The sequence below is a fragment of the Colletotrichum lupini genome, chromosome 2 (genome assembly GCF_023278565.1).
Source record: "Colletotrichum lupini chromosome 2, complete sequence".
Taxonomy (NCBI): Eukaryota; Fungi; Ascomycota; class Sordariomycetes; order Glomerellales; family Glomerellaceae; genus Colletotrichum; species Colletotrichum lupini.
In genome coordinates, this window is record NC_064675.1 from 1076617 (window position 1) to 1088243 (window position 11627).

Here is an 11627-nt window from a genome sequence, read left to right on the forward strand (position 1 = left end):
CCAGAGAGTCTCGCAAATGTTGCCGAAGAAGTTTAGTGCCGCAGATGTCAACTTTTCAATAGACAGGAACAATAACAAAGGCATTCTCCTGACAACTGCTAGCCATACGTGCATTGACACTGAAGATCAAAATGATCCGCCACGTGCGGACATGTTTTGCGCCCTGACCCTAGCTCCCGCGGCTACGAATACACTAGACACTTTAAACTTCAGGACTGTGTTCAGTCTAAGATGCTCAAGCGTGCGAGCAACGGTTCATCCGTCGTCCAACCCGTCGATTTGAAATGTTGGCTCGCTCCGCTTGCAGCTTGCAGCTATCTGAAAACCCACAATTTTCTCTATCCGCCAAAGTGTGCGCCAAGGCTAAATATACCCATTAAACCCCTTGCGGGAACATTTGCGACTGCAGCGTGATGGATCGTTTGCATTTCTCCAAAAAGGTTCGAATGACTCAGGTAAAAGATCGTCGCGGAAGAGCTGGGGAGTGGAGAACCTGGAACTTCCCTTACTTCCCTCTGGGCTAGGTACTCCGAAGACCCGTGCGCATTGGAAAAGCCTGCACGCTTGGCCCCATTTTGTGCTATGTAGTCCGTCGGTACCTGACAAAACTGCAACATGGGCTGTAAGTGACCCGAAGGATATAAGGGATGTGGTTCTAGTCGAATTGACTTCGTACAACTGTTGACCGTAAAGAACTTACGACGCAAGTCAAGATAGGGTAGGTACGGTACGATGGGTAAGGAGGAAGCTGCATCCATACACCAGGGATGGCCTCTCAATCAGGTCTCCTAGCTTAGAGCTAAGTGTCGATTTCGAGAGGAACTCCTCCATGCAAAATCACATACCATTAGAAGGATGCTCAAAACGGTCCACCTGGCTGAAGAAAGATCAAAGTCAATACTTGAGGGCGTTCATGTTTGTTATTATGCCCTAGAAACATTATAGCCAGTCCAGATACTAGCAGAATAAACCATGACAAAATATTAGCCCAAGCATTTCCCCATGCTGTTGCCATCGTACCACAAGGGGTAATAGAGTATCCAGAACCGTAAGCATGTGGTCAATCGAATGGGTTATGGCGGCCAAGTGACTGATATGACGTGTTGCGTGAAGTCGAAGGAGGATTTAAGAAATTGAGATCAGGCATCAGTTCTCAGCCAAGTAATTTGGGTGGTAAGAAACATCCGTCCGGCTGAAGGCTCAAATTGAACTTTCTTTCCTAAAAGACCAACTATCGCTCTTATTATGGCGTTGCTATCCTGTGGAAGTTACACACCTCGGCCGGTGTGAGAAAGACAGTTAGATCAGGGTCCATGCTCTCGCGCTTGGAATGCAGGGAAATTATCATTAATTTTGAATTGTCTCGGGTTATTCTCTAATAACTTGAAGGTGCATTTGGTTACGGACGTTTTAGTGGTTGGCATTTCTATACACGACAAGGTAAGTACTTATCTACTTTAGTTTTTGTGATGGAATCCTGAGCTTTCACCGTGGCCTTAGGTTTTATAACGCAAAAGCGCCGGAGAAAGTCCAATAAGTATGTATAATTTCAGATCTTGGTCATGGACAGGCATTTGGGTCCACCCGAAGTCCGTTGCCGCTATGGTGAACTCACAGTATGAGTATCAAGCGACCGGCGGTTCTTTGGCGCTAATCAACTGAAGGCGAAGCATTTTTTCAATTGATAGAAAGCCGAAATAGCCTCGATTTGTGGAGCTCCATTTAGGCATCCTGAGAGAAGGCAGTCCAGCATATAAAGCCACACGAGGCTTGACGACACGGGCGCAGGAAAACCTCAATTTACCTATCGAATGATAGCTGCATGTGGTTTGTGATCGTATCCATGTGGTTGAATACGAAGAGACCTTGGAATTAGCTTTGTAATTGTCTATGTTACCCACGGGAAAGAGATAATGCCGGCATGCGCTGCGATGTCACTTCCACTGACCTGGACGATGACAAAGAATTTACTTGTCTGGGTGTTTCTTACAGAATTGAGCATCCGGGAATCAAGAGCTGTTGGATTACGAGGCAGAAAAGGGGCCCTATTAGGTAGTTAGGTAGGGGTGGTAGGTAGGCAGTCTGGGCCCGTGCAGACGGACCCTTCTACCTACCTATACCCACTGAGGGACCGCGGGCTCTGCCCACGATCTTCCCCTCCTATACACGCGCAATAGACTTATACTAACCTATTAACCTAGTCGTAACTAAAAGGTCTAACTTACCTACGTATATACTAACACTAATTAGTAGTTAAATTATATATATATTTCTACTATAGGTTAGTAAGGATATAATTATAAAAGAAATAGCCTCGACCTACTTCGCTAGCTATTCCGACTTATTAACTTAGTTCTGTCTATTTAACTAATAATAAGTAGCCCAGTTTATATTACCTTAGCTCTCTGTTATTATTACTAATTAATAACTAATTAATTAGTTACGGGCCGTTAAAAGCGCGCTTTATTATATATAATCTCTTTTACTAAGACTACTATTATAAAAGGATTAACTACTTTATTATTATTATTAACCTCGCCTCTATTATTAATATTATCTTTACTAGCCTTATTACTATTACTAACTTCCCTTTAATTAAACTACTCGCAAAGGAATTTATTTTAAATATATTATAACTAAGCGCTATTCTAAATTAGTAATAAGTAAGAGGAGATTAATTACTAAGAGATTAATTTAATAATCGCTAGCGTATTAGTACTTAGTAATAATAAGACCTTTAGAATTATAAATACGTTAATAATAAATCTCTTATTAATAACGAAGTATTCCGAGATACTAAGGAAAGGAAAAGATTTTAATAATAGTAGTAATAAGGATCTATTTTATATTATTAATAAATCTACCTCTTTTTAACTTAATAAAAGCTCTAAAACTAAATTAGTAAAAGAAGGTATAAGAAGTATTAAAAAGAATTGCTAATTAGTAACTAATAGAATCCTCTATTTATTACTAAAAGTATGGTTATAAAAGGCCTTTTTTCCCTTTTTATAACCTTTTACTAACCTTAATAACTTTCTATTTATATACCTCGTTAAAAGAATAGAATTTTTTAATTAATAATAATAGCCCGCTCACCGCTATTAAAACGATCGCTATAACTAACCTATTACTCTTTTTAACTTAGCTAACGTTATATTATAATTATAATACGACGATTATATCTTATAATAATCTTTTACTATATAACTTACTTTATAAATATACTATAATAACCGCCGGCCCTAATAGTAAATAAAAAAGGTCTAATAATTAGTTAATATTACCTCCGGCCTACTTATACTCTTAAATTATAAAATTATATTTAATTCTAATTTATTAGTAAGACTACGTTAACCTAACTTAATAGGGCTTATTTAATATTATACCCGCCCTTATAAACGATAAAAAGCTAAATACTTTTATCCTCTATATAATAAAATATTACTATTAAGACGGCCTAACGGGCGAGGAGCTATAAAAGGACTTTAAAACCGACTTCTAAAGCTAAGAAGTAGGGGACTTCTTAAAAATAAAAAGTATAATTCTTAAGAAATTAAGAGACTTCTTTATAAATAATAATATTAATCTAATAATTAAAAATCGTAATTAAATAGTAAAAAAGATCGCTAGCGCCCTTAATACTTAATACTTCCCTACTTAGACTTTTAAAGAGATCGTAGCTTATTATAACCGTACTAAATACTTTAATATATTATATTACGATCCTTACTTCCTTTACTTACTACTCTTATAGTTAGTAAATACTAATAATCTTATTTAATAAGCTAGAGAAATAGTAAAGGAATCTATATAACCCTAACTTATTTAATCTTAGTAATTAAGATTCTAACCTTAACCTCGCTATTAACTAACCGACCTACCGCCTCTTTAAAAAGAAGAGGAAAAAGAACTAGAGAATAAAGTTTTTATTACCTAATAGCAAGATCTACCCCGTTAAATACTATACTTTAATATAAAAACTAAAAACGATATTATACTTAATACCTACTAATTAATTAACCTTACTAAGCTCTACGATAATAAGAATAAGTATAATAGCGAGAAGTACGATATTTTTAATAAAAAGCTTCGGATTTTTAAAGTACTATATTAATAAGTAGGAATTAATAAACGATACTATTCTAGTACTTTCCTAAATATACTTAAGGGAAGGGTATTAACCTTCTATTTTAACTAACTTAATAATACTTCTAACCCGCTTAGTTTTGATATAATATACTAGAGGACTTAGGAATACTTCGAGCCGCTTATAAGCTATTAAAACTACCTTACTAAGCTCTATAACCTCTATTAGTACTTTATAATTCGCAAAAACCTAAGTAAGTCGAACTAATAAATTCTATAAGTACTAATTAACCGTATTATAATCCTTTACGAAGCGCTAGCTACTTAAGGATCTATTTTTAATATAAGTAACTAACTCCTCTCTTACGTAAGTAGTATACTAAAATATAAACTTACTATACTTAACCCGGTACTTATATTTACTAATATTTACTACTAGCTTAGCACTTTAATTAATACTATAAAAAGAGAGCGTAACTATAGTAAGTAATAGTAATATTTCTAAAATAGTACTTATAATAAAGAGGTCCCCGCTACTTACTAAACCGACTGTACTTATAGTAGCTCTAATAAAGGGACCCGATTTAATAAAGGGAATTAACGTAGCTACGGCACTATTAATAAAAAGTATTTCGTTTATTATAAAACCGGCTATTAGTTAACTAAGTACTTAGAAAAAGAGCGACGTTAGGTATATAGGAAGTATAAAAATAATAAAAAAAGAAATAAGAGATCTATACTAAGCTTATACTTATAGTTCCTCGCTTTTTATAAGGGAACCGCCCCTATTAACGATAATAATAATAATATTATAATCTAATACTTTAATAACCTCGACTTTAACTATAAGGATAACTACGAAAACGAAGTCTAGATCTTAATAACATACCTTACGACTACCGCTAATAATAGAACCCTTATAAATATCCTCGTTACCTAGGTAATAGAGCATAGCCTTATTAATACTACTTCTATTAACGAGTTAACTAAGCTTATAGAACTAGCGACCTCCTTTTTATTAAATAAGAGGTACTTATTAAAGGATTTTTAAAGTATTATACTTAATACTAACGCTACGGAATTTTTAATTACGGGCTATCCTTAACTCCTTATATTATAATAATAACGACTTAAAGTTACTCTTAATACCTCTAGAGCCGGTAAGGTAAGTATTCGATTTAGTAATAATAAACCTATAAGGTTATTAAGATCTACGGTCGTTAATACCCTATTTAGTAATATTACTTTTTACGTCTTACTAATTAATACTCCTTTCTTATACTACCTAAGGGATATAAATAAACTAAGAGTATACTTTAATAATATTAATAACTTACTAATTAAAAGAGATATTATAATACTTATCATTCGTAAATAGGGACACCCTTAGCTTCTACTCTTCGATAATAAAAAAGCTATTATTAACTACTTAATAAAGGGCGAATTGCGCCGCTTATATCGGCGCTTTAGCTACCTTTTAGTTCCTCGTCTCTTAAAACTACTTTAGTAATTTAATAATAATATAAAGATCGTAGCCCTTAAGAAGCTTATAAAGATCTACTAATAATACTAACTTAACGCTACTACCCCTAGCTAATTTAAATTCACCCTACGAAATAATTATAATTTTAATTATAAAGTTATAATTAACGTAATATACTTAATAAATTATAAGGGCACTAACTAACTAGTACTTTACGTCGTTAATATTACTATGTCTTTTTAAATAATAAGGTTCCTTACGGGTATAACTATAAAATATATATAAGAGGCTCTTTAGTTATATTAAATTAACGTCTATCTCGGTCCGCCGGACTAGATTATTATAGATATTAATAAGAACTTTAGCGCCGTAGAGTTTAAATCTTTTACTAAATTTATATTTATTAAAGTTAAAGAAGTACCCGTCGAAGCTTATAATAGTATCGGTAAGGTTAAGAAATACTACGTAGTACTTAAAAAGGCATACGATATTATTTAAAATAAGTACCTATCGATAAGCGCAAAGGCTATACTTTAGGCTATAATTAAGGTAATTAACGATATAGTTAGCCTAAATAGCCTCGTTCTTATACTCCTTATTTTTAAAACTTTTCTGCGCATTTCTAATAAATCTCTACTATTACTAAATATTACTTAATATATAAAAGTAATTAAAAAAGTAATAAGAGAAGTCCGTAGACTTTATATTAATAAATAAGTAAGCGAGGTACTAGCTACTTAAAACGGACTAAATATCTCTTATACTATTAATCTACTACTATAGTTAAATATTAAAGTCTAATAAGAAAGTAAGGGATAAAAAGGCCTATTTAAGCTTATTTTAATAAATAGTACTACTTACGTAATAGAATTACCTCACGGCCTAATAAGCTTCTGGGCTATTATAATTAAACCCTAGTACTTAGAGGAGGTCGACCCCGAGCTGCCGGCTATAATTATAAAATATATTAACCACTTACTAATCCCTGTAGTTAACTAGCTAACTAATAATAGCGCTATTATAAAAAAAGTCCTTAATAAGATCGTTATTATAATTAACGACGACTCTTTATTATAAAATAAGAGGACTAAAAGAATATTAATATAATATAGCTATAGTAATACTTTTATAACTACGACCTATTTTATATTTAAAAAAGAAATAAATCTTAAGCTAGCTACTAAGCTCCGTAATAAGGGTATTATTACTACTTTAAGAGCACTTTTTATAAAATCTATTAATAAAGAGCTTTTAGGACTAGTAAAGAGAGGGGTAATTAAATTTATCTAACTTAGCCCTAAACATAGGGATATAAAAATATTTAAGTCTCGATTCGTTAACGAGATTAAGAACCTAGGACTTAACTTTATTAAAAAGTCTTATTTAGTTATATAAGGGTATAATAACGAGAGAAAAAAAGAGATCTTTACGTAGTTATTAATAATTTAAAAAACTAATTAATATTTAATCCTTACCCTAGCCCCGACCCTAATCCGGAAAGGCTACGTCGTTTAGTTATAAAATATTATTTAAATATATATATAATCGAGCTAACCTCTTTATTATAAGGTTTTTATTTAATTACTAGCTCGGATCTATTATCTATACCCTAAGGGTACTATTTTATATATTATATAACTACTATATAGTCTCATAAAATCTAATACTTATTAATAAGTAATATATAATAAGTATTATTTAAAAATACTCTAAATAATAATATTTACGTTCGATCTATACTTACTAATCTTAATAAGAAAAAGCGGATTATTTAGTATTATTAATATATAAACCGATAATATTATTAAATTATTAAATAAGATTTTTAGCTAAAAAAAAGAAACTAAGCTTAAGTGCGCTAAGTTACTAACTAAACTAAAGTAATAACTATCGGTTAACGAGCTGCTTATTTTTAATAGCGGGATTATTTTATTAAAAAGTATTAATATAGTACTTAAATAAAAGAACTAAGGGAAGAAGCTTAAGTAAGTTAACCCCTTAGTATTAGATACTAAATAATAATTCGTTAAGTAACGAGCTTAAAGTACTTATATCGTATTAATTTATTAACTAAAAATAGCTTTTAATACGTCGTTTATTACTTAATACTAAATAAATTTATTATTTATTAACTATACTATACTAAACTATCGTATTAAATAATAAATAAATTACTTAGACCGAGGGCTTATATTCGTACTATTAGATCTAACTATAGCTAAACTCTTCGTTTTTATAAATAGGTTATTTACGAATAACGCTAATTATACCTTATAACTAGGTTATATTATTATCCTTATAAATAAAAAATAAACTAACGAGAGCTTTACGATTAATAATAATATTATTTACTATAGCTTTACGAAGAGTAAAAGGATTACCCGGAGCGTATTAATATTAAAGGTCTACGGAATAGTTATAAGCGTTAACGTCGCTTATACTATCTTAACTACCCTAGACCTTATTACTAAATAACTTAACGTTTTAAAAATCCTTATTATAATTTATATAGATTTATACTTACTATATAAATACCTCGTTAAACTAGGTATTATAAAAAAAAAGCGCCTTATAATAAATATTATAGTACTTAGGTAATTATATAAACGCCGCGAGCTCTATAAGATCCGTTAAATTAATAATAACAATAACCTAATTAACAGGTTTATAAAGAGCATACCGAATAAGTCCCTCGAACGATTCGTTAGCGAAGGAATTATTATAGTTAAGATAAAAGGATAGGTAATACGTAATTAAAATAGTAGTATACTATAAGTAATAAGTCGTTTAGTAAACGTATATACCTCTCGGGCTTCGGCTTAAAAAGAAACGCACGTATTTAGGGCATAGTTAAACTAATAAAAAGCTCTTTTTTAACTACGCTAAATTTAATAATTTCCGAGGAGTTTAAGTATATAAATTATATATATTAAAAGATTAGGAAGTAATTAAAAAGAGGGGATACTAAAATTTCTATATAAATAATAATAATAAAAGCTATATTAAAATTTTAATATATAGCTTTAAGTACTTCTAAATAGGGGATTAACTATAGATTTTATTATTAGTTCTTATTAGCGGGGGACCTAGCCCCTATTCTAGCCTTTTCTACTATAAAAATAGAAGATTACTAATATTAAATTACGAGGTAGAAAAGGGGCCCTATTAGGTAGTTAAGTAGGGGTAGTAAGTAGGCAGTCTAGGCCCGTGTAAACGGACCCTTCTACCTACCTATACCCACTAAGGGACCGCGGGCTCTGCCCACGATCTTCCCCTCCTATACACGCGCAATAGACCTATACTGACCTATTAACCTAGTCGCGACCAAAAGGTCTGACCTGCCTACGTGTATACTAACAAGAGCCCAGATGTCAAGGAATCTAAGCAAGGAAATTGCCTCCATTTCACGAAAAAGGGCCGCGATATAAGTAGACAGATGAAGTTCTGAAGCTTTAATTCCAGTCAGCGACAGGGAGGGCGGCCATCTAAATACGGTTAGTTCCCGGATGTGTATGCACTCTGCTTATGTTTCAGCCGTGTAGTCCGATGCACCTTGCTTATGACTTTTGAGTCAAAAAATGGACCAGTCGCCTTACACCTTTCTACTAAGGCAAGTTTCGAATACTCTAGACCTCGAGGCCCTCATACTTTGAGCCAATCCCACGGACTGCACTCTGCTTATGGCTTTTGATCACAATGCTTAAGTCCGAACCTTGCCTTTGCCCGACTACAACTATCTCCTCCTTATTCCATGGTTATCCTAGATGCCTAGTGGACACGGAAACGTGTGATGCGTGGCTTGAGGACCAAATTCGACAACATCGCAGAGTACTCATCTGCATTCTTACCCGCGTGGAAGAAGCCGACGGTCTTTAAATGCTAGAAATCTGCATTTAGTTACCATCGGTGACACGCAAATTAGCTTCGGTTTCGGTATCAATGACTCCGCCTTGGGACAAAAGGTCGTGACCAACGAGAACGACCGTCAGCAATGTTTTCGGACCTAAACGGATAGAGGGCTTTGGACGCTGATCTGACTTGCCTTAACCTCCGGAAGTACGCCAAACTCATGGCTGCTTCGTTCAGGTGCATGATGCATCCGTGGATCAGGCCGGGTTTGGTGTACTAGGCGAGGAAGCTTTCCTCGTTGAATCTTCCTTGTGATGACCTTATTTGTCTACCCACCAGTGTGATGAAGCCAGGAGACGGAAGACTACTTATCGCATCTGATTCTCACCCAAGCAACCGTCTTTCGTTGCCTTCTTCACCCTCATCTTTACACACATTCAAATCTCAAGCAAAGCATCTCACTCCTAATTATAGGAAAACATCTTCTGCGACAATGTCCACCCCGGCCAGGGATACATTCACTTCTCGCAGCTACAAGCTTGCAGGCCACTTCTACACTCCTGTTATCGATTCTCCCGCTCTTTCTGGAGCAGCTGTCGTCATTGCCCACCCTTGGACCTCAGTCAAAGAACACTCCCCTACCCACTACGCTCGTGTCCTTTCTCAGGCCGGCTTCTATAGCCTCGCCTTTGACGCGGTCTACCAAGGAGAATCCGAAGGAGAGCCCCGCTAGCTCGAAGACCCCGGTCAGAGGGTTGAGGATATCAAGTCGGCGGTCACGTACCTCTTTAGCCGCGATGAAAACGACTCTGAGAAAATCGGCGTTCTAGGAATCTGCGCACCAGGCGGTTACTTCTCCTTCGCAGCACAAACCGATCTCCAGACCAAGGCTGTCGCAATCTCTGCCGGCGTTTGCTCGGGCACAATGGCGCGCCGCGGTCTCGACAAGGACGGGTCCAACCTTGATATCCTCCGCACCCAGCTCGAGGCCGCTGCGAGAGACCGCAATAGCGACGTTACGGGAGAGAAGGTTGACATTATCCACATTTTACCCGATGAGTTCGACCCGGCCACCGCCCCTACCGAAATGCCCGAGTCTTTCCGCGACCTGGCTTCGTACTAATACTGCACTAGCAGGGCCACAGCGACTCACCCTCGAGTCCCCAACCTTTGCTTGCCGCGAAGCTGGGACATCATGGGCAATTTTGACGCCTTTGCCTGGAATCAGCTGATCAGTCCAAGGCCGTTCTTGGCAATTACTGGCACCAAAGCTGCTTCGAAGTGGTATAGCGGGGATACTGTTGCCAAGGCCAAGGAGCCGAAGGAGCCGCTCGTTGTTGATGGACTTACCCATGCCGACTTGTATGACAATGTGGAGGTTGCCGGCCCTAAGCTCAATGAGTTCTTCGGCAAGTATCTTGTCCAAGGTAGATGATCGTTGACTCAGTGCTGTTGACGACTAGAAATATAACTTATACGTAGGCTCGATGCGCTTCGGCCTTGACAGTTGAGCTTGACACACAAACGATCAGCCAGTCAACAGGAACCTCAAAATCTGATATTTACGACTGTAAATGGATTCAAGTTACTCAAGATTCTCATCTTCAAAACAAATCTTCATTGAATGAGCACTTTTGAGTCCATAGACAATGGCTAGTCATCATCGCATGCTATTTACCAGCTTGCGGCGACCACCTTTGAGGCTCTGTGTCTTGTCTCCTGAAGCTCCATTGTTGCCACATGCTCTGTCACTTGATGAGGTGGTATCAAATTTCAACGCTTTCAAATGCTGAACGCTCCTGTATCGCCATGCAATCGTGCTGTAATCCCCCCGTCATGATATTCTTCCACATTTTCAACATCCTAAGCAGCATCGCACGAGAGGGAGCCGCTGCCCAAGTCATTGCAGGAACCACTGCGCTTTTGGCCCTATAGAGTGCGCACAGGTTAGTCAGAAGTTCCTGGGAACAGGGGATAGTTCTTCCTGCGATGGACATACATTGCAGGTCGCTGTGCAGGCGTCGCCACGGTTGTTGCATGCTGTCTCGGTGTAAGTGCAGCAGTTGATGCTTGGGTTGCACTTCTGGGGCTCGGGCAGAGCGACTGCAAGGGCAGTGGTAGCGAGCGCGACGAGAACGAAGAAACGCATTTTGACGTGTGTGTAGGAACGTTATGGAGGAAAGTCGAGATCAGTCGATGGATGGCGTGT

The 11627-nt window shown here is 36.2% G+C and overlaps 4 protein-coding genes across 4 annotated transcripts; 3 read left to right on the forward strand and 1 right to left on the reverse strand.

The window, feature by feature from the left end:
* Positions 1-5224: 5224 nt before the first annotated feature.
* Positions 5225-5464, forward strand: CLUP02_02705 (uncharacterized protein; the record flags this gene model as incomplete). Its single annotated transcript, XM_049281735.1, has 1 exon — positions 5225-5464. A coding segment is annotated over one exon (240 nt), but the record flags the coding sequence as incomplete, so codon positions are not given.
* Positions 5465-9911: 4447 nt separating this feature from the next.
* On the forward strand, positions 9912-10541 carry CLUP02_02706 (uncharacterized protein; the record flags this gene model as incomplete). Its single annotated transcript, XM_049281736.1, has 2 exons — positions 9912-10115; positions 10170-10541. 2 exons carry the CDS (start codon positions 9912-9914, stop codon positions 10539-10541), a joined length of 576 nt encoding a protein of 191 aa, XP_049138879.1.
* Positions 10542-10613: 72 nt separating this feature from the next.
* CLUP02_02707 (uncharacterized protein) lies at positions 10614-10853 on the forward strand (the record flags this gene model as incomplete). The annotated part of the gene is made up of 1 exon (XM_049281737.1): positions 10614-10853. The coding sequence occupies one exon, from the start codon at positions 10614-10616 to the stop codon at positions 10851-10853; it is 240 nt and encodes a 79-aa protein (XP_049138880.1).
* A 225-nt stretch (positions 10854-11078) lies between these two features.
* CLUP02_02708 (uncharacterized protein) lies at positions 11079-11567 on the reverse strand (the record flags this gene model as incomplete). The annotated part of the gene is made up of 3 exons (XM_049281738.1): positions 11079-11238; positions 11298-11347; positions 11418-11567. The coding sequence occupies 3 exons, from the start codon at positions 11565-11567 to the stop codon at positions 11079-11081; spliced, it is 360 nt and encodes a 119-aa protein (XP_049138881.1).
* Positions 11568-11627: the final 60 nt, after the last annotated feature.